The 22,984-nt window shown below is 47.3% G+C and overlaps 1 protein-coding gene across 2 annotated transcripts in view; it reads left to right on the forward strand.

Annotated features, from left to right (window-relative positions):
• Positions 1-22,984, forward strand: part of LOC126237212 (long-chain-fatty-acid--CoA ligase 1) — a 694,263-nt gene that overhangs the window by 601,988 nt on the left and 69,291 nt on the right. For both annotated transcript variants that reach the window (XM_049947096.1, XM_049947097.1), the window contains one exon: positions 17,081-17,204. In XM_049947096.1, coding sequence (XP_049803053.1) covers positions 17,081-17,204 — 124 coding nt within the window. The remainder of the gene's footprint in view (positions 1-17,080; positions 17,205-22,984) is intronic.

The raw sequence follows: 22,984 nt of genomic DNA on the forward strand, positions 1-22,984 counted from the left end.
CCCTCACTCTCCCCCCCTCACTCTCCCCCCCTCACTCTCCCCCCCTCACTCTCCCCCCCTCACTCTCCCCCCCTCACTCTCCCCCCCTCACTCTCCCCCCTCACTCTCCCCCCCTCACTCTCCCCCCCTCACTCTCCCCCCCTCACTCTCCCCCCCTCACTCTCCCCCCCTCACTCTCCCCCCCTCACTCTCCCCCCCTCACTCTCCCCCCTTCACTCTCCCCCCCCTTCACTCTCCCCCCCCCTTCACTCTCCCCCCCCTTCACTCTCCCCCCCCCTTCACTCTCCCCCCCCCTCACTCTCCTCCCCCCTCACTCTCCCCCCCCTCACTCTCTCCCCCCCCTTCACTCTCCCCCCCCCTCACTCTCCTCCCCCCTCACTCTCCCCCCCCTCACTCTCTCCCCCCCTCACTCTCCTCCCCCCTCACTCTCCCCCCCCTCACTCTCTCCCCCCCTCACTCTCCCCCCCCTCACTCTCCCCCCCCCTCACTCTCCCCCCCCCTCACTCTCCCCCCCCCTCACTCTCCCCCCTCACTCTCCCCCCCTCACTCTCCCCCCCTCACTCTCCCCCCCTCACTCTCCCCCCCTCACTCTCCCCCCCTCACTCTCCCCCCCTCACTCTCCCCCCTCACTCTCCCCCCTCACTCTCCCCCCCTCACTCTCCCCCCCTCACTCTCCCCCCCTCACTCTCCCCCCCTCACTCTCCCCCCCTCACTCTCCCCCCCTCACTCTCCCCCCTCACTCTCCCCCCCTCACTCTCCCCCCCTCACTCTCCCCCCCTCACTCTCCCCCCTCACTCTCCCCCCCTCACTCTCCCCCCCTCACTCTCCCCCCCTCACTCTCCCCCCCTCACTCTCCCCCCCTCACTCTCCCCCCCTCACTCTCCCCCCCTCACTCTCCCCCCCTCACTCTCCCCCCCTCACTCTCCCCCCCTCACTCTCCCCCCCTCACTCTCCCCCCCTCACTCTCCCCCCCTCACTCTCCCCCCCTCACTCTCCCCCCCTCACTCTCCCCCCCTCACTCTCCCCCCCTCACTCTCCCCCCCTCACTCTCCCCCCCTCACTCTCCCCCCCTCACTCTCCCCCCCTCACTCTCCCCCCCTCACTCTCCCCCCCTCACTCTCCCCCCCTCACTCTCCCCCCCTCACTCTCCCCCCCTCACTCTCCCCCCCTCACTCTCCCCCCCTCACTCTCCCCCCCTCACTCTCCCCCCCTCACTCTCCCCCCCTCACTCTCCCCCCCTCACTCTCCCCCCCTCACTCTCCCCCCCTCACTCTCCCCCCCTCACTCTCCCCCCCTCACTCTCCCCCCCTCACTCTCCCCCCCTCACTCTCCCCCCCTCACTCTCCCCCCCTCACTCTCCCCCCCTCACTCTCCCCCCCTCACTCTCCCCCCCTCACTCTCCCCCCCTCACTCTCCCCCCCTCACTCTCCCCCCCTCACTCTCCCCCCCTCACTCTCCCCCCCCTCACTCTCCCCCCCCTCACTCTCCCCCCCCTCACTCTCCCCCCCCTCACTCTCCCCCCCCTCACTCTCCCCCCCCTCACTCTCCCCCCCTCACTCTCCCCCCCTCACTCTCCCCCCCCTCACTCTCCCCCCCTCACTCTCCCCCCCTCACTCTCCCCCCCTCACTCTCCCCCCCTCACTCTCCCCCCCTCACTCTCCCCCCCTCACTCTCCCCCCCTCACTCTCCCCCCCTCACTCCCCCCCACCCTCACTCCCCCCCCCTCACTCTCCCCCCTTCCCTCTGCCCTCCCACCGTCATGTCACTTTCAACAACACACCACTTCACATCGTGAGAAAGTTCATCTTCGAAACCCATCGTCGCGTCGCTACTATCCGCTCGCCTTCGCACCCACATTTGCTTAGTCGCTCATGCCTCAAAGTACTTCAGCAGACATCACAGCGAAAACGTAGTATCGGTGGCGTCAGAGGCAAGAGCAAAAGTTGCTCACAGACACTTGATGCGGAATAAACTGAATTAATGAAAGTTGGCAAAAGTACAATAATAACAGACAACTTTCAATCTCAAAGTAGCGCTGGCACCCATGACCTCAATTATTTGTTAGATGTATTCTAATCTCTGTCTTCCTCGTGTTGTTGTTGGTGTTGTTGTTGTTGTTGTTGTTGTTGTGGTCTTCAGTCCTGAGACTGGTTTGATGCAGCTCTCCATGCTACTCTATCCTGTGCAAGCTTCTTCATCTCCCAGTACTTACTGCAACCTACACCCTTCTGAATGTGTTTAGTGTATTCATCTCTTGGTCTCCCTCTACGATTTTTACCTTCCACGCTGCCCTCCAGTACTAAATTGGTGATACCTTGATGCCTCAGAACATGTCCTACCAACCGATCCCTTCTTCTAGTCAAGTTATGCCACAAATTTCTCTTCTCTCCAATTCTATTCAATACCTCCTCATTAGTTATGTGATCTGCCCATCTAATCTTCAACATTCTTCTGTAGCACCACATTTCGAAAGCTTCTATTCTCTTCTTGTCCAAACTAGTTATCGACCATGTTTCACTTCCATACATGGCTACACTCCATACAAATACTTTCAGAAACAACTTCCTGACACTTAAATCTATACTCGATGTTAACAAATTTCTCTTCTTCAGTAACGCTTTCCTTGCCATTGACAGCCTACATTTTATATCCTCTCTACTTCAACCATCATCAGTTACTTTACTCACCAAATAGCAAAACTCCTTTACTACTTTAAGTGTCTCATTTCCTAATCTAATTCCCTCAGCATCACCTGACTTAATTCGACTACTTTCCATTATCCTTGTTTTGCTTTTGTTGATGTTCATCTTATACCCTCCTTTCAAGACAATGTCCATTCCGTTCAACTGCTCTTCCAAGTCCTTTGCTGCCTCTGACAGAATTACAATGTCATCGGTGAACCTCAAAGTTTTCATTTCTTCTCCATGGATTTTAATACCTACTCCGAATTTTTCTTTTGTTTCCTTCACTACTTGCTCAATATACAGATTGAATAACATAACTCCCTTCCCAACCACTGCTTCCCTTTCATGTCCCTCAACTCTTATAACTGCCATCTGGCTTCTGTACAAATTGTAAATAGCTTTTCGCTCCCTGTATTTTACCCCTGCCACCTTCAGAATTTGAAAGATAGTATACCAGTCAACATTGTCTTAAGCTTTCTCTAAGTCTACAAATGCTAGAAACGTAGATTTGTCTTTCCTTAATCTAGCTTTTAAGATACGTCGTAGGGTCAATATTGCCTCACGTGTTCCAATATTTCTACGGAAACCAAACTGATCTTCCCCGAGGTCGACTTCTACTTCCTCGTGTATCATAGAAATTATTTCTTGATTTCTCAATACGTGTCCTACCACCCTGTAGCTTCTTATTTTCAGCGTTTTCCAGTTGTTCTTCTCCTCGTCTGTTCTGTGGAGAACTTCGGCATTTCTTATGTTAAGAGTCCATCGAATTTTTCATCATTCTTGTATAGCACCTCGTCTCAAACGCTTCGATTCTCTTCTTTTCCGGTTTTCCCACAGCATATGATTCACGTTCATACAATGCTGTGCTCCTCAAATTCATCTTCAGAAATTTGTCCCTCAAGTTAAGACTGGTCAGAAATCTCATTTGTGTGCTAGTTTGCTTTTTGTGTCAGTGCTTCGTCCGTCATGCGTTATTACTTCGTGATCTCAATTTTGATAAGTTCATCTCATTTCTGCTAATCCTGATTACTTTGGTCTTTCTTTTGTTTACTCTGTATCCATTTGTGAGCTCATTGGAATGTTCATTCGATTAAATAGATGCCGCAGTTTATCCTGACTTTCACTGAGGATGGCAATGTCATCAGCGAATCTTCAACCTGAATATACAGTTAGCTGTATAAAAGTTTGCTTGCAGTTCAGGCCAGTTACATCAAGAGTTCCAGATTTGGTGCACTTTCTTTTCCGAATTATAGTGCCAATGGCATCATCTGTGCCTCTGTATTGGTGTAAATCAGCGCAGCAGAATTTTGCTGCACACTAGGGGGTAGACAGGCTGTGGCTGCAGTTGTCTCTGGGTTGCTGCGTCCCTGCCAGCTGGCAGCTTCCCCCAGAGATAGCTCCACACACCCACATACGACCGCAGCGTTATGTAATACTGGCACACGCCGAGAATTACCGCACCGCTGGAGTGTAAGAAGCATCTCACACCGAGCGATATTTTGACCCAGGCTATAGCAGTTTACATAATATTGAAAAGTTCCAGAGAACCTCTTGACGTCGCCAGAACATTGAAGCCTCTATTGTTAACAACAAGAGATGGGCAAATTATTTTTACGGAACTGTTCCTTTTGAATTAGTTCTTCTTACTGGACTAGTTCAGATTAACTACACTACTGGCCGTTAAAACTGCTACACAACGAAGATGACGTTCTACAGACGCGAAATTTAACCGACAGGAAGAAGGTGCTGTGATATGCAAATGATTAGCTTTTCAGAGCATTCACACAAGGTTGGCGCCGGTGGCGACACCTACAACGTGCTGACATGAGGAAAGTTTCCAAACGATTTCTCATACACAAACAGCAGTTGACTGGCGTTGCCTGGTGAAACGTTGTTGTGATACCTCGTGTAAGGAGGAGAAATGCGTACCATCACGTTTCCGACTTTGATAAAGATCGGATTGAGCCTATCGCGATTGCGGTTTATCGTATCGCGACATTGCTGCTCGCGTTGGTCGAGATCCAATGACTGTTAGCAGAATATGGAATCGGTGGCTTAAGGAGGGTAATACGGAACACCGTGCTGGATCCCAACGGCCTCGTATCACTAGCAGTCGAGATGACAAGCATCTTATTCGTATGGCTGTAAGGGATCGTGCAGCCACGTCTCGATCCCTGAGTCAACAGATGGAGACGTTTGCAAGACAGCAACCGTCTGTTCGAACAGTTTGCAGCAGCATGGACTATCAGCTCAGAGACCATGGCTGCGGTTACCCTTGACGCTGCATCACATACAGGTGCGCCTGCGATTGTGTACTCAACGACGAACCTGGGTGCACGAATGGCAAAACGTCATTTTTTTTCGTATGAATCCAGGTTCTGTTTACAGCATCATGATGGTCGCATCCGTGTTTGGCGACATCGCGGTGAACGCACATTGGAAGCGTGTATTCGTCATAGCCATACGGGCTTATAATCCGGCGTGACGGTATGGGGTGCCATTGGTTACGGGTCGCGGTCACCTCTTGTTCGCATTGACGGCACTTTGAACAGTGGACGTTACATTTCAGATGTGTTACGACCCGTGGCTCTACCCTTCATTCGATCCCTGCGAAACCCTACATTTCAGCAGGATAATGCACGACCGCATGTTGCAGGTTTTGTACGGGCCTTTCTGGATACAGAAAATGTTCGACTGCTGCTCTGGCCAGCACATTCTCCAGATCTCTCACCAATTGAAAACGTCTGTTCAATGGTGGCCTAGCAACTGGATCGTCACAATACGCCAGTCACTACTCTTGATGAACTGAGATATCGTGTTGAAGCTGCATGGGCAGCTGTACCTGTATACGCCATCCAAGCTCTGTTTGAATCAATGCCCAGGCGTATCAAGGCCGTTATTACGGCGAGAGGTGGTTGTTCTGGGTACTGATTTCTCTGGATCTATGCACTCAAATTGCGTGAAAATGTAGTCACATGTCAGTTCTAGTATAATATATTTATCCAATGAATACCCGTTTATCATCTGCAATTCCGCTTGGTGCAGCAATTTTAATGGTCAGTAGTGTACATAGTGCACATAGTGCATATAGTGCATTTTTAATGTTTAAGTACCAGTAAATAAGAGCGTTTAGAAAAACCTTTAAATTAATAAATTATAAATCAAAATTTCATAATTTTATTGCCTATAAAAATGGAATGACCTTTAGGAACAAACCAGCGACCATTTTTCTAAGACTTTATTTTAAACGTACAATCTCTTTGTGAGAATAGGCTGAGCGCTTTCAATCATAATCCAGGGCTTTACTTGGGAATCTTGGAATTGGCAAGCACTAAAGATTAAAGTACTCTCATTGTCAGCAGGAGCGTTTATTTGATTCAAAGTTCTTTTTCTTGCCTGATAAGGTCTGGCAAAAGGAAAGACTTATCCTTATTTAATAGTTTGCTAAAATTAATTCTTAAATTGGAAAAGAAATTTTTAGATACAAATAATGGAAACTGAACTGATATAAGTGAATTAACGTAATGATTTCGATCTTCCGATCCGATGCAGTTGGCGCAGGTCACCTTTAGGAGTTCAGAATTGCAGACACTTAAGCCCCTGGTGTGGAAAGCGCATTCAAATTTCTAGTAGGGAGGGAAGCGAGGAGTTCTCTAAAACAAAAGCCGCTCCGATCAGTTCCTTTCTCGGCATTGTACAAAGATATAAGACTAAGCAAAGAATAAAGCTGAGGAAGGACTAAAGATGTCAGAGATCTATGCTTCTTTATTTTTTATTCGTATACGTAATTAAAAGCTAAAAAGACTAAAAATGCTCTGGAGGCGCAAAGGAATATTAAAAATTTTGATGTTTCACCCAGTTTATAAGTGATGTAAATAATAATACTATTCTGTGTGGAAACTACGAATAGAACTAATATTTTGGTAACCAAAAAGAGGCTAAAATATCGAGAAACGTTCAGGTTTGTATATCAATTTGTTGGTAGATGAGTTTACCAGGTTATTTTTGGAAATTACTAAAACTTTCGATGTCCTTTCTTCCCTTTCTTTGGATGATGAAAGATTTGGATCTTATCGCTAATGATTTCGGAGCGTATGACTGTTGTTAGTAAGATGCAGCGCAAAAGAGACTTCCATTAGTCTCGTTTATTTTTTCGTATGTTATTTAAAACGAAAAATGCAGCTTTCATTCAATAAAGGTACGGTGCTGGTGCGTAATACAATGATTTGTACTTCCAAGTTATTGTTACGTCATAATTCTGGATTGATAGCATGTCTTCACGCGTAGAGTTGGATTTGCTGTTCCATTGTCGTCCAGAATGTTTCAATTGTTGGACTATCTGTCATTCCAATGCACGAAAATGTCGTCTCACCTCTAGAACCGAAAATGTACCATCTATCACTCTCAGAAAACAGCAGAAATCACAAAACGTGGATTCTCCGCTTTCTTGTGACTGAACGACGAACATCAGTATCTCTTTGCCCACGCTTCAGTTGTCACCCAAACGACTTCAGATGTTTGTTAGTATAAGAACGATGGAGCCTGCAGCGCAGGCCGTGTGGCCCCCATTGAGCAGATCACGGAAACAAACAAAGCGAGCATCTGGAGACGCTGATCAAATAAGCAGAGGGTGTTAAGAGCCGCCTGTTAGTGCGTAATGAAACAAGCTCACTGCATTCGTACTACTGTGCAAGACCAATGGAGATAACTTTCTTCGCAGCTCCTGCAGTATCAGTGACAGAATCATGGTTGGGGAGCGTAATAAATATCGCTGCATCACGTACGTTAAGCATGCCACCGAGTTGGCATTTGTAGGCTCAGAGAAAGCTTCTGGCAATCTTGACTGGACTTCACTACTCTTTCAAATTCTGAAGGTAGTAGGAATAAAATACAGAAAGCAGAATGTTATGTACAGCTTGTACAGAAACCAGGTTGCCATTAAAAGAATTGAACAACGTGAAAGGAATGCAGTCGTCATGAAGGGAGTGAGTCAGTTGTAGCCTCTCCTCAATATTATTCAATCAACGCATTGAGCAAGCATTAAAGGAATCAAATGAGAAACTTGGAAAGGTTTAAAGTTCAGGAAGAAGAAATAGAAGGTGAGAAGAGGCGGCATGGGACTTGGAAGAGCAGATTAATGGAATGGGCCGGCCAGGGTGGCCGAGCGGTTCTAGGCGCTGCAGTTTGGAGCCGCGCGCTCGCTACGGTCGCAGGTTCGAATCCTGCCTCGGGCATGGATGTGTGTGATGTCCTTAGGTTAGTTAGGTTTAAGTAGTTCTAAGTTCTAGAGGACTGATGACCTCAGAAGTTGAGTCCCATAGTGCTCAGAGCCATTTGAAACAATGGAATGGATAGAACTTGAAAAGAGGTTTCAGATGAATGTCACCAACAGTAAAACAAGAGTGATGGAATGCAGTCGAAGAAAATCAGATCATACTGAAGGAATTAGATCAGGAAATGAGACACGATGGGTAGTAGATGATTTAATGTAATTGGGCTGCAAAATAAATGATGACTGTCGAAGTAAGAAGGATATAAAGTGCAGAGTGGCTATGGCACGAAAAACATTCTCAAAAAGACGATTTTTTAACATCTTTTCTGGAGGTCTTTGCTTGTAGTGCAGCCTTGTACGAAACTGAAAACATGGACAGTAAGCAAATACGACAGTAATGGAACAGAAGCTTTTAAAATGTGTTGCTTCGGAAGAATCCTGAATATTAGATGGGTAGATCATGTAACTAATGAGACGGTACTGAATCGAGGGGAGAAATGAAATCACAAATCGTTTAAAAGAAGGGTTCGGTTGATAAGATACATCCTGATACATCAAGGTATCATATGAGGGCGGGGGGAGGCGAGTGGGGGAGAGGGTGGGGGGTTAAAAATCGTAGAGTGGCACGAATATTTTTAGCGGGTTCAAAAGGACGTAGACTCAGGACTGAAGACAACAACGGCTATTTTAAAGATGCATAATTAATGTAAAAAAATTATGCGCGTTTATATAACGCAGCAGTTCAGACATCGCCAACATAACGCCTAAATGTCATAATAATACATACGAAATTGATAATGGGAATTATTTCCCGAAATGGATCCTGCAGAAAATAAACGAAAAATCGTGACTGGCAACGCTATTTTTAACGAAGAAAATAGCTTTGTGTGTGTGTGTGTGTGTGTGTGTGTGTGTGTGTGTGTGTGTCGTCCTGTGCTCTCCTGCATCCCCTCCTTTCCTCCACAGTCGAAGAAACATGAACGTTTCAAAGTGGGCAACAACTCTTTCAATTTCTGCGTCTTCATTATTCTCACAGAGCCGTTGCTGGAAGTTAACTATAGTGTACTTCGATGTCAACGAGTGGTCCACTGATCACAACGAAACAGGCGGCGACATATGTGAATGTCACGCTGTTATACTGTAGATTCCTACATGGTCTCATTTCCCACTGGCGAATCTGATCGCCTACACAGTCGCGCGACTGGATCACTTTCCTCACTTCAAGTAAAAGCCGGTTCGCAGTGGACGTCTTGCGAGAATAGTGGCATGTTTAACTTTCACATTTCAGTTGTATGAAGAGACGGCAACGTTCAGAACTTTGTAAACACTGAACGTCGCCATCTCTTCCTAGAACTGAAATGTGGAAGTCAGATCATTGTATTGTTAGTACTTAAACGTATTAAAGGCCAAAGTAAAATTTATGATGACTGTCTTTCACAAACGTGGCTGCCGAACAACCACTGGCAGCAGTGAGTACACGTACGTGGCGATTTAAAGTAGAATGAAGACATGAAAATAACCAAACTAAGGTTTGAGTATTGTTCATTAGTCTTGGACTCTTACCAAGTAGGTTGCAAAGTGCAAAAGCCGAGGAGAAATCGGCATCCAACTCCTGTGGCTGACATTACAAAAGGAGTTGTGTGTCACATCCTGGTCCACTGTTTAAAACCCTAGAGCGTACGCCACTAGGATGGTCAACCAATATAAAGTGTGTTTCAAAAAGATTATTCCTCTTGCAAAAGAGTCTGTCTTCTGCATGAAGGAAGACAAAAACTTTTAGTAAATTTTAAGTTACGTTACGGAACTGAAAGATTGCCTTGGCATCAGTTGTAAGTTGGCGTTATGCACTGAGAAGACAAGAGTCATTCGATAGCGACATGTACATATACATATGGCGGCAGTATCCCATGCACAAGGTATAAAATGGCAGTTCATTGGCGGAGCTTCATTTGTACTCAGGTGATTCATGTGAAAAATTGTCCAATGTGGTTCTGGCCGCACGGCGGGAATTAACAAACTTGGAACGCGGAACGGTAGTTGGAGCTAGAAGCATGGGACATACCGTTTCGGAAATAGCTAGGGAATTCAGTATACCGAGCTCCACAGTGTCAAGTGTGTGCCGGGAATACCAAATATCAGGCTTTACCTCTCACCACGGACAACGCAGTGGTCTACGGCCTTCCCTTAACGACCGAGAGCAGCGCCGTTTGCGTAGAATTGTCAGTGCAAACAAACACGCAACACTGCGTGAATAACCGCATAGATCAATATGGGACGCACGACGAACGTACCCGTTAATACCGTGCGGTGAAATCTGACGTTAATGTGCTATGGCAGCAGACGACCGACGCGAGTGGCTTTGCTGACAGCACGACATCGCCTGCAACACCTCTCCTGAGTTCGTGACAATGTCGGCTGGACTTGAGACGACTTGGAAAATGTGTCCTTGTCAGATGAGTCCAAATTTCAGTTGGTAAGAGCTGATGTTCAAGAGTGGTGTGTATCCACGAAGCCATAGACACCGGTTATCACCAAGGCACTGTGCAAGCTGTGCATAATGGTGTGGGCTGTGCATGCGTGAAATGCACTGGCTCTTCTGGTCCAACTGAACCGACCATTGACTGGAAATAGATATTTTAAACTACTTTGAGACCTTTTCAGCCATTCTTGGATTTCATGTTCTCAAACTAAGATGGAATTTGTATCGATGACAATGTGCCAAGACATTAGTCCACAGTTGTTCATAATTAGTTTGAAGAACGTTATGGACAGTTCGATCGAATGGTGTGGTCACCTAGACCGCCCGACATGAATCCCATCGAACATTTGTGGGACATAATCGAGAAGTCAGTTCGTGCACAGAATCCTACACTGTCAACACTTTCGCATTTATGGGCGGCTATTGAGGCAACGTAGCTCAATATTTCTGCAGGGGACTTCCAACGACTTGTTGAGTTCAGCCAGCCGGCGTGCCCGAGCGGTTCTAGGCGCTACAGTGTGGAACCGCGCGACCGCTACGGTCGCAGTTCGAATCCTGCCTCGGGCATGGATGTGTGTGATGTCCTTAGGGTAGTTAGGTTTAAGTAGTTCTAAGTTCTAGGGGACTGGCGACCTCAGAAATTAAGTCCCATAGTATTCAGAGCCATTTGAACCATTTGTTGAGTCCATGTCACGTCGAGTTGCTGCACTACACGGGGCAAAAGGTCAGACACGACATTAGGGCATATTCTGTGACATTGTTTACCTCAGAGTATGTGGTTCGCCGTAGGACTCTCCCTGTTGCTGCAGCTAGCTAGAAGTGTTGGGACATACCTGAAAGTTGATGAAACTAGGACCCATAAATGTAATGCAAAATAAAGTAAAATCTCAAATCAGTTCTACAGTCATTCGTACCGCTTTGAACAAGCGTTTTGTTTCAGTTCCTAATGGTTTTCCTCAAGTTTCTTTCCAAGACACTCGCTCTCATAAATTCTGGTACAGTGTTATTTATTTGTGAAAATGAGGGATTGCAGCCGTTTATTTTACGAGGCATTTAAAGATCCGGACTTCTGGATCGTCTCCAAAGGTGCTTGTCAGAGAGAAGGTACCCTTAATTAATCTCAACACGTGTATCCATTTCGAAACTTCTGTGCGCTTCTTAACAAAATACAGCTCTTCCATTACTGTTGGATTGCGTTGGTGCTTCGCCGGCAGGTTACCTGGTTTGCAGCCCTATGACGCAGACCAATCTGCCTCGTCACCGAGAGACTGATGACCTCGCTGTTTAATTCCTCAACCAGAAACCAGAAACCAGATACTTGAACACGACCAGATTTAAAATTTCAAACTCCTTCGGAATACGGACAAAAGAAATGTTGACAACAATTCTATGCCTGCAAGAAATTCGATACATTTCCCCACTTTTTTTACCGGCAGAGGTTTGACGTTTTCTGCCACGCTATCAAACAATTAACTCACAATTTTTCTATAAGTAGTGACTAGTTTCTGTCAGTGACGCCATTTCCACGCAGTTAAGGCATCCGATGCACTTGCTTTATTAATTTTTTTTTTTTACTTCCATTCTCTACTCAGAGGAACTGTAACTGTTTTTACTGTTATATAGGATAGAGGAAAAAACCCAACTGCAGTACAGTGGAACCTCGTTTAACAAGGACCTCCCATAATGCCCAATTCGCATAACGAGCTAAAAAATTGACAAAAAGACTCGCTTAACCAGTGATGTTTCGCATAACGAGTGACGACGATATAACGTGACGTCATCAGTAGTCAGTCGTGGAGGGGGAAACCTTCAACAATATGAACATGTTTCATCGGCGGAAGCGGCAGATGAATAATGTCTTTAGTACGTACTGCAATCTGGGCTTAGCGCCTTTCCTGCTACCATCTTAGTGAAGCTTGTGATCAAACTTGTGTTCACACAGTGTTTTTTTTTGTGCAAATTTTAATAACCTTCGTAGAAATGGCCCCGAAGGGAGAGCTGAAAGAAGACGACCGTAAGAGAAAGAAAATTATCTTAGAAATGAAATGTTAAGTCACTGAAAAACGCGAACGTGATGTGAGCGTTGCTGATTTAGAATGCACATACAGTCGGTTTACATAAACTGTTCGCACTATACTCAAGAACAAGGTCAAGATTAAGGAGATAGATGCTTCAAAGTATCTAAATAACGTTTAATATTCTGGACGATGTCGAAAGGTTGCGCTTTATGTGGATAAATGAAAAGCAATTGCAAGGCAACACTATTAAGAACATCATTTGTGAGGAGGATAGAATGATTTTCTCCGACCTCGTTAAGAAGACGCCAGGATCATCATCGGCCAAAGAAGTGTTTAAGGGAAGCCGTGGGTGGTTCGAGAAGTTTAAGAGTGAAACCAGCATCCACAGCGTTGTGAGGTATGGCGAAGCAGCCAGCTCCGACACAAATGCAGAGAACTTCATCAGCAACTTCAAGATGCTCGTAGATTCTGAGGGTTATCTGCCACAACTAGTTTTTAATTGTGACGAGACGGGTCTGTTCTGGAAAAAGATGCCGAAGCGTAGCTTTATAACAGCAGAGGAGAATGCATTGCCCGGTCACAAGCCAATGAAAAACCGTCTCACACTGCTTGCTATTTTGCGCCAATGCGAGCGGCGATTTCTCCTTGAAGAATTTCAGTTCATCAAGATGCAATTTCTGCCTCCCAACATCACTCTGTTACTCCTGCCAGTAAATCAGGAGATTATATCTACATCTACATCTACATATATACTCCGCAATCCACCATACGGTGCGTGGCGGAGGGTACCTCGTACCACAACTAGCATTTTCTCTCCCTGTTCCACTCCCAAACAGAACGAGGGAAAAATGACTGCCTATATGCCTCTGTACGAGCCCTAATCTCTCTTATATTTGTGGTCTTTCCACGAAATATAAGTTGGCGGCAGTAAAATTGTACTGCAGTCAGCCTCAAATGCTGGTTCTCTAAATTTCCTCAGTAGCGATTCACGAAAAGAACGCCTCCTTTCCTCTAGAGACTCCCACCCGAGTTCCCGAAGCATTTCCATAACACTCGCGTGATGATCAAACCTACCAGTAACAAATCTAGCAGCCCGCCTCTGAATTGCTTCTATGTAATCCCTCAATCCGACCTGACAGGGATCCCAAACGCTCGAGCAATACTCAAGAATGGGTCGTATTAGTGTTTTATAAGCTCTACACTAAAGCACTCTTTGAGCATTGCTTTGAGTTGACTGAAGCTACCAATCTCACTCTGAGAGAGGTTTGGAAATATCACTTCAACATCGTTGTCTGCGTTAAGGTGGTCGAATAGGCGTAACCAAGAGAACTCTCACTTCTGCGTGGAAGCAGCTTTGGCCGGAGTCCGTTGTCGGATGTGATTCTGAGGCATTTGAGACGGTACCTGTGGAGCCTATAGTCAACGGGATTGTGTCTTTGGCCAAGAGCAGGGGACTAGAAGTGGATAACAATGATATCGATGAGCTTGTGGAAAATCACAGCCAAGAAATGACCACCAAAGAGCTTATGGAGCTATAGTGTGCTTCACAGCAGGAAGTGTGGAAGAGTTCTTCAGAGGAGGCGGTAACAGCAAAGCACCTATCTTCTGACGCAATAAGAGAAATGCTTAAAGCATGGGAATCCTTTGCATTGTACAGTGAAAATCACCATCCCAATAAAGCAGTGGTTAAGCGCGCTACAAATTTATTTGACGATATTGCTGTGTCGCATTTTATCCAAGTGTTGAAGTGTTGGCAGAAACAAATGACTATAGATAGCTTCCTAGTAAAAAAGAATTAGTTATGTATCGCGAATAATAAAGCACATAATAATTCATGTATAATTTTCTTTGAATAAATGGCATAAATGAGGTAAAACATTTAGCAGTTTCTCTGCTTGGAACACATCATATTTTACATGAACTTATATGGAATAAATTGATTCGCTTAACGAATGTTTCACACTAAGAGTAAGATTCAGGAACGAATTGCCAGCCGGGTTGGCCGAGCGGTTCTAGGCGCTTCAGTCTGGAGCCGCGCGACCGCTACGGTCGCAGGTTCAAATCCTGCCTCGGGCATGGATGTGGGTGATTTCCTTAGGTTAGTTAGGTTTAAGTAGTTTTAAGTTCTAGGGGACTGATGACCTCAGAAGTTAAGTCCCATAGTGCTCAGAGTCATTTGAACCAGGAACGAATTATGCTCGCTGTACGAGGTTCCACTGTTTGTTTCTCAAGTTCAAATGGCTCTGAGCACTATGGGACTTAACATCTTAGGTCATCAGTCCCCTGGAACTTAGAACTACTTAAACCTAACTAACCTAAGGACATCACACACATCCACGCCCGATGCAGGATTCGAACCTGCGACCGTAGCAGTCCCGCGGTTCCGGAGCGCCTAGAACCGCACGACCACCGCGGCCGGCGTTTCTCAAGTAACTCGCTTGGTTAATATCTCGTAATTTCAATACCTCCTGGCAAAACTTCTTCGGAAATTAGTTCTCCTCATTCTGATACACGCTCAGTTTATTCTACGGGATTATGTTGTATCCACTCGAGTCCTGCTAGTTGATTTTGTAGCAGAAGCTGTTAGCGTCCAGAAGCTTCAAATTATGTAGAACTCCTCGTAATATTTAAATTTCTCATGTCAGCATGATACATACAAATCCCCACGATACAAATAGTATGTTACAAATAGCTGGAATAAACGAACCGGAATAAACTGTCTACTTTGACTAGAGAACATCGTACCACGCTATCCACAGATGACAATAAGATTATACAGAGTACCAACCAAACAGGGAAACAAAGTTCTAGAATAATACACTGCCACATAAGAGTTAAATACCCAGAAGGGGCGGAGAGTAGCTTCACTGGTTGAAAGAGTATGCAGTATGGCGTTATACCCTCTCTGGCCTGGATCGATGCACTGATTCGCTTGTGATGTGTGACATGAAGCCGTTCTATCCTCTCCCCAGGCAAGCTGGCCCGAAAGTTTTGCGACTAGTACTTGATATCATCGTTATTGCTAAAGGGGCGGAGATGATGTACAAGTGGGTCTCTCACATGTTCCATTGGGGACAGATCTGCTGGCCATGGGAGTACTTAAACGTCACGCATGCTATGATAGATGAGCATTGTTCTGCTGAAAAGCAGCACCACGATACTGTCACATGAGAGGTAACGCATGAGGATGGAGGATGTCCCATGACGCACTGTTATGCCGTCAGAGTTCCCTCTGTCACCACCAGCTGTGATCTGAAATGATGCCCAATGGCTCTCACATCATGATCCCAGGAGTTGGTTGCTTGGTCGCTTCTCTTGCGAGCATTCCTTGTTCAGCTTGTGTAAAAGTTAAACACCAAAATTGTATTCCTGATGAACCTCTCGGTGTACAGCATGATGGCGTTAGTAACACCCCTGTGCCTCTCCAGAACTTCAGAGGAATGGAATCTTGTCCCGGGTCGCCACCATACTCGCCGACAATGGTCGTCCGGGGTAGTGAACATCGCTGAACACAATGAATCACCATTCATCAGCAGTCCCTTGTGATGTCATGGTGTTAACGCCATGCTACACATGGGACGGTAATGCCCTAGTATGCCTGCTGCTAGTCTCCACCAATGGTATGGTATGACACAGAATATTTCGGAAGTCAATTACTAATTCTTGGATGACAGTCTCAGATTTAAAGGTGTTAGGATGCTTTTATTTTTTATTTTATTTATTTATTTATTTATTTGTACGATTTGGCGATTCTCCCTTGTGATGATCAGAAGTGCACAACTGGAATCTTGGCGACGAGTTTGCCTGCCCTCACGTTCCCAGGCAATCCAACATCAGATCACCACTAATCTGGATATTGCACGATTCGGCCGGACGGCAAAATGGAGACCCACGATGAGGACCCTTTGAAACCCTTCCAGATGCTAACAATACTGTCTCACATGAGTGCTCGGACAGCTCAGTTGGTTAAGTACTTCCCACGAAAAGCAGAAGTCCCAGGCTTGCGTCCTGGTCCAGCACACATTTTTAAGCTGCCAGAAAGCCTCAAATCAGGGCACACTCCGCTTCAGAGCGGTAATTCTTTATGGGAACCTTCCTGTTCTCGTGAAATACAAATAAATTAGACCTTTACCAACAAACCGTGTCAGTAACGCGAAAATTCCGTTTTTCTGTGTTAGATGATGTGTTAGAGAAGACAGTTTTCTGTTACCTTGCTCCGACCAGTGGTTGTTACCAAATCATCAGACGAGTTCATGGAAAAAGACTTCTTGCTTCGCTCAAAGACGCACTACGAGAAGACCAGGTGATTTGGAACTCTACGTCATCACCTGCTCTCTCCTTACCTCCTCCTGTTGACCAAGTTCCGACGCTGGATTATCCCCCTAACAGCCTTCGTGCCAGAGATTTGCCGAGCCAGCACATTTTGGTGCCCACCTAAGCAAAAGCATAATGAAGCACTGAATGGTGTGAAAACAGCTTTCATGTTAAATATGATGTGTGAACACACTCGCCAAGCGAGAAATGGAATTATTTAGTTAAACTTCACACGTTTTAAAAATCGTACAACAGGCATTCCTCCTGAGGGACTCTTGAACATTATGTCAAACTCTCTCTCTTTTGTCTACAGGGTCCTGAGCTGATACGTGTGTCCAAATTCTACAAGGAGAGCAAGGAGGGCAAGTTCGTCAGCTTCTTAGATGAGGACGTCCGGACCCTGTACGAGACATTCAGAAAAGGCGCCAAGGAATCAAGTATGTGTACTTCTAAATTTTCTTAATACTTTCGCCCACAGACTTAAGATATCACTTTAAAATGCCACAGTTCCACTGCAGCTGCCATATTTCAATCAAATGTTTTCTTCGTAAATATCGGCCAGTTTCGACCACATTGTCATTATCAAGTGTCATGTACAGATGACCACATACAGGGTGAACCAGAACACCGTGGAGAAAATTTCGGAGGTTCTTCAGTGATATTTTGTGAGTGTTATGGTACAAGGGACACGCGGTCTCTGGTGGCTCGTTACAGAGTAATGATGTAATTACGATTTATTCAGTTTGTCACCCCAGTTATCTTTATTTGTGGGAAAATACTTTCAAAACAGTGAGAAGGTCTATAATACTACGCAAAACACAGAGTAATGCAACAATTCTCAAACAGATGCAAAAGAAGTGTTTATTGGGTTGCCGTCGACGGACGAACATTTCAGCGCCGTTATTACTCTCTTCTGTTACGTTTAATGGACCACACAGAAGGTGCATTTCGGCAAATACTCCACCAGTACAACAATCCGTAATGCTATGTATCATGCTAACTCATACAAAAAGAGAGACAACCAATGAGTACAGAATGCAGCCGTGAGGTCAAAGAGTAAATTGGACTCTACTGCTGTTGTCAACAACAGGCACCACGAGTAATGGCACAAGTACACTGACGGGAAAAGAAAATCGCCACTTCAAAAAATAATTAATGTAGGGTAATGAAATTTCGGAAATTCTTTTTGTGTAGGTCACACATTTAAGATCACAGATTAATGTAAGTTCGAGGTAAGCCATTGCAAATGTGAACAGCGGGTACATCAATAAGCAGTGTAGCCCCCAGGGGCTCAGCATTCATTTGCTGAGTACGGGCTTGGCGATCCCGGGGTCCTGAGCTGGGGACTGGTCAGCGCAGCCTGTCTCCTGTCACCGTAACCCCCGGACATGCTTCAGCGACCACCGTATGGTGCGGCGGTGGAATGTTGTGTGCTGCGGGGAATGGTAATCTTGGCTTGACCGCCTGGATTGCGAGGAAGGTAAACCTCTATAAAAACCCTCAATCTTACGGTGTGCTGCGCGCCTATAAGATGCATGGCTGTTGGGGTGGAACAGTCGCAAGCGGGCAACCTCTGGGGCACCTGCCGCACCCCAGTTGTATAAGGCTTACTCAGGCACGCGGGGCTCTGTCTGAGCGGACCTTTAGTTCCCTAGCTGCTCGTGGGACCGCAATGGACCCTTCGACCTCTACATTTCCCCTTCCAGTGGATTGGGTGGGCCACTGGTAGGAAAACACACCCCATCGAAAAAGCGACTCCGTGCTGCGAGTCCTCCAGCTCCTGGTGTTGCTAGAGATTTATCAGACTGTCGTAACAGAGCACATGCTGATAATCAGAATGTGTTTTTGATTATTAAACGGAAGGAGGGTAGCTTTGAGAGGGTTTCTCCCTTCTACATCCACAAGGGTCTTGAGGGAATTGCAGGTACACTGAAATCTGTTAAGCGACTGCACAATGGTACTCTGTTAGTTGAGACTTCTAGTTCCCGTCAAGTCGCTTCTCTTCGGAAAGCAACCTGTCTCGGAGAGTACGCTATCGAGACCGAGCTCCACTCCACTCTGAACTATAGTAAGGGTGTTGTGACATGTAGGGACTTGGTGGATATCCCCACAGACGAGTTGAAATCTGAGTGGGCTGACAACGGTATTGTTGACGTGCAGCATATTATGAAGCGAGTCGATGGGGACCTAGTCAAATCCGACTCGTTTATTCTCACGTTCAGTTGCCCGAGACTCCCAGAGCATGTTAAAGCGGGGTTCTTACGTTTGCCAGTACGGCCATATTTCCCCAACCCAATGCTCTGTTTTAAATGTCAGCGCTTTGGGCATACTACGTTGGGGTGCAATGGGATAGCCACTTGTGGTAAATGTGGTCAGCCTGCCCATGAAGGAGCCGATTGTTCATCGCCTGTGAAGTGCGTGAATTGCTCTGGGAGTCACCCTGTCTGGAGCCGGGTCTGCCCCATCTATCTCGAAGAACGGAAGATACAGGAGATTAAAACATTTAAGCGCATCCCCTATGGTGAGGCCAATAAGCTCTTTAAGGCCATGCAACCTCCTGTGTTTACAACATCTTTCGCTTCCGCTCTGAAAAAACCAGTACAAATGGCCACTGTTGCTACGCAAACGGAGGTTGCTAGTGTTAGCACTAATACCTGCGTTTGCCAGTGCACTTGTGCTGCTGCGGTTGTTTTGCGACCTGCAGCTCTCCACACAACGTCGGACAAGGCCGTGGTTGCTGACATTGGGGTACTTCCTGCCTCTCCCCATATGGCGCCTTCTGCCCAGGCGAGTAAAGCTCCCACTGTTGAAAAGGCTCTGCTTTCTAAGCCCCCCAAGGCAAAGACGCCGAAGGTGAAGGTTTTGCCACCTGAGGAGACTAGTCAGGGTCGGTCCGATGACGAGGCCATCGTACTGTCTGACATCTCCCGTGGGTCGTCATCGGAGCTGATGGACATTGATGTCGACCGGGGGCGATCTTCTCGCCCCAGGAATAAATTTCCGGCCAGTACGGGCTCTCCTCCAAAGCACAGAGGCAGGGTGAAAGTTCAGCCACCCTGATCACTGGCTCCCATATTACAGTGGAACCTGAATGGGTTCAGGACGCATGTGGCCGAATTAAAACTCCTTGTACGAGAGTGCCCTTTGTGCTTATGTCTCCAAGAGACACATTTTCGGGCCACTGATGCTCCTTCTTTACGGGGCTATACCGTATATCGAAAGGATGATCTGACAGGGGAAAGGGCAAAGGGTGGTGTTGCGAATTTTGTCCGTGACATGCACCCCTCATCTGAGCTCCCTCTCGTTACAGACTTGCAAGCAGTTGCAGTTGACCTTGTGGGTCGGAGGCTCACAGTCTGTTCAGTTTACTTACCACCTCAGGATGCGATAGACTCTGCGGCTCTCACAGACCTTGTTAGCCAACCCCCCGCCCATTTCTTCTTCTGGGGGACTTAAATGCTCATAATGTCTTATGGGGCTCTCCGACTACTTGCCCCAGGGGTCGCATTCTGGAAGGCCTCATGATGTCTGAAGAACTGTGCATCCTCAACTCTGGTGCTCCCACTCATTTCTGTACTGCTTCTGGGTCGTCATCGGCTATTGACCTTTCCTTTTGCTCTCCAGCACTCGCGGATTCTGCTCTGTGGGAGGTTGCTGCTGACCTCCATTCTAGTGACCACTTCCCCCTTTGGATTCGCCTCCTGGATGAGGCTGTGGCATTACCAGTGCCGCCCCGGTGGCACCTCTGCAGAGCTGACTGGACACTTTTCAGTCAACTGGCTGTTTTGGAACACCGTGCCAGCATCCACGAATGGGTAGACCATATAACAGCCGTGATCTCCCATGCTGCTGAATTGTCAATCCCACGGTCATCCGGTCATCCCAAGAGGCGTCCTGTCCCTTGGTGGACCACTGAGTGCTGCTCAGCCATCCGAGCCCGCAGTGTAGCTCTGCGCCGCTTTAAGTGCCGTCCCTCAGCTGACAAACTTGCGGCCTTTCGGGTGGCAAGGGCCAAAGCGCGGCGAGTGATTAAAGAGAGCAAACGACGGTCATGGCAATCGTTCTTGAACTCCATATCCCGCTCCACTAGTTCTACGAAAGTATGGGAAGCCATCAGGAGGATTTCCGGGAAACTCAGCCAACTACCTGCCACGGCATTGTTGCATCAAGAATGTCTCCTCACGGCGCCGAGAGACATTGCCCCGACACTGGCCATGCATTTTGCGGAATCTACCGCCACTATTAACTGTGATCCAGATTTCTGCCGCTACCGTACTGCCATCGAGAGGGGTCACTTGGACTTCCGGTCTCCAAATTCTGAACCCTACAACTGCCCCTTCACAATGTGGGAACTGGATTCGGCGCTGTCTGTGGCTCATGATACTGCGCCTGGTCATGATCAAATCCGGTATAGCATGCTGCCATCCAAGGAAGTTCTCCTGAATTGTTTTAATAAGATATGGTTATCCGGCACGTACCCTGACTCGTGGAGGGAGGCGATTTTGATTCCCCTCCTCAAACCGGGGAAGGACCGAACGCATCCCAGTAGTTATCGGAGTATTGCTTTGACGAGCTGTGTCGAGAAGACGTTGGAACGCATGGTCAACCGTCGCCTGGTTTGGCTGCTCGAGACCAGGCAGCTCCTTAGCCCCTCTCAGTGTGGCTTTCGGAGATGTCGTTCCACTATAGACAACTTGACCCTGCTTGAGGCGGCCATCCAGCAGGCCTTCCTACGTAACCAGCATTGTCTAGATGTATTCTTTGACATTAGTAAGGCGTATGACACTACTTGGCGCCGCCTTATCCTCAATCAACTCCATGAGTGGGGCTTTCGTGGCTGTCTTCCCATCTTCATTCGGTCCTTTCTTTCCCACCGCCTCTTTCGATATCGGGTTGGTAATGTGCTATCTGATTTGTACGTGCAGGAGAATGGTGTTCCTCAGGGAAGCGTTTTAAGTGTCACCCTCTTTGCCATCGCCATTAACAGTAACACGTCCACTATCCGGAGTCCTGCCCAGTGCTCCTTGTTTGTGGACGATTTTGCTGTTTTCTGTTCTTCCTCCAGTCTTGTCACTGCTAGTCGGCAGTTGCAGCTTACGATAAAGCGCTTAGAGGCATGGACTGCGAAGACGGGTTTTACCTTTTCTGCAGACAAATGTGTGTGTATTCATTTTAATCGTTCTCGACGTCTTTTTACCTCCCCTGAATTGCGTCTAAGGGACACCGTTCTTCCTTTTAGAGACACTGTGAGGTTCCTGGGCCTCACTTTTGATTCCAAGTTGTCGTGGTTGCCTCACCTTAAAGACCTCAAGGTGCGGGCCCTGAAGGCACTGAATATTTCGAAGTGTCTGAGCCATCGGTCCTGGGGAGCAGATCGGGCGCGTCTGCTGCAGTTTTATAAGGCTTTCGTCCGATCGCGTCTTGACTATGGTTGCACCGTGTATGGGTCAGCAAGGCCTTCGTATCTGAAGATTCTTGACGCAGTACACCATGAGGGTATCAGCCTGGCCACTGGTGCCTTCCGTACCAGTCCCATCCCCAGCCTGTGTGCTGAGGCAGGAGAACCGCCGCTCGCCATCCGGCGGAAACACCTCATGGTGCGCCGGTTGTGTCAATTACTTGCCTGTCCTACCTCCCCTGCGTACCCTACCGTTGCCCTACCGCCTATGGAACGTCTCTTTTTCCAATCGTCACAGGGCAACGAGACCATTTGGGATTCGTGCCAAGCATTTGCTTGAGTCCCTTGGTGTGGAGCGTGTGGCCCCCCAACGACAAGGTTTTACCCGCCTGCCTCCCTGGTTGCTCCAGAGGCCCAGCGTCCTTTTAGACTTGTCGGAGTACCGGAGGAGCTGCACTCCTGCGTTTGTTTTTACCTCCTTATTTTCCGATATTTTACACCAGCATCCCGACCATGTACCAGTATTTACGGATGGCTCTAAACAGGGGGACTCTGTTGGTTGTGCTGTTGTTTTCCCTGATCGAGTCGTCAAGTTAAGACTTCCTGCGGCGTTTACCATCTTTGATGCCGAATTGTTTGCGATCTTGCGGGCATTGGAGCAGATGAGATGTGTTCCCAGTCTTAAGTTTCTCATCTGTTCTGACTCCCTGAGTGCCCTTCAGACCATGCAACACTTGTACCCAGCGGATACGTTCGTCCATAACATCCATGATGCCCTACTCCACCTACAACGGCAGGGGAAGGAGGTTTCTTTCTGCT

This window comes from Schistocerca nitens, chromosome 2, assembly GCF_023898315.1.
Source record: "Schistocerca nitens isolate TAMUIC-IGC-003100 chromosome 2, iqSchNite1.1, whole genome shotgun sequence".
Taxonomy (NCBI): domain Eukaryota; kingdom Metazoa; phylum Arthropoda; class Insecta; order Orthoptera; family Acrididae; genus Schistocerca; species Schistocerca nitens.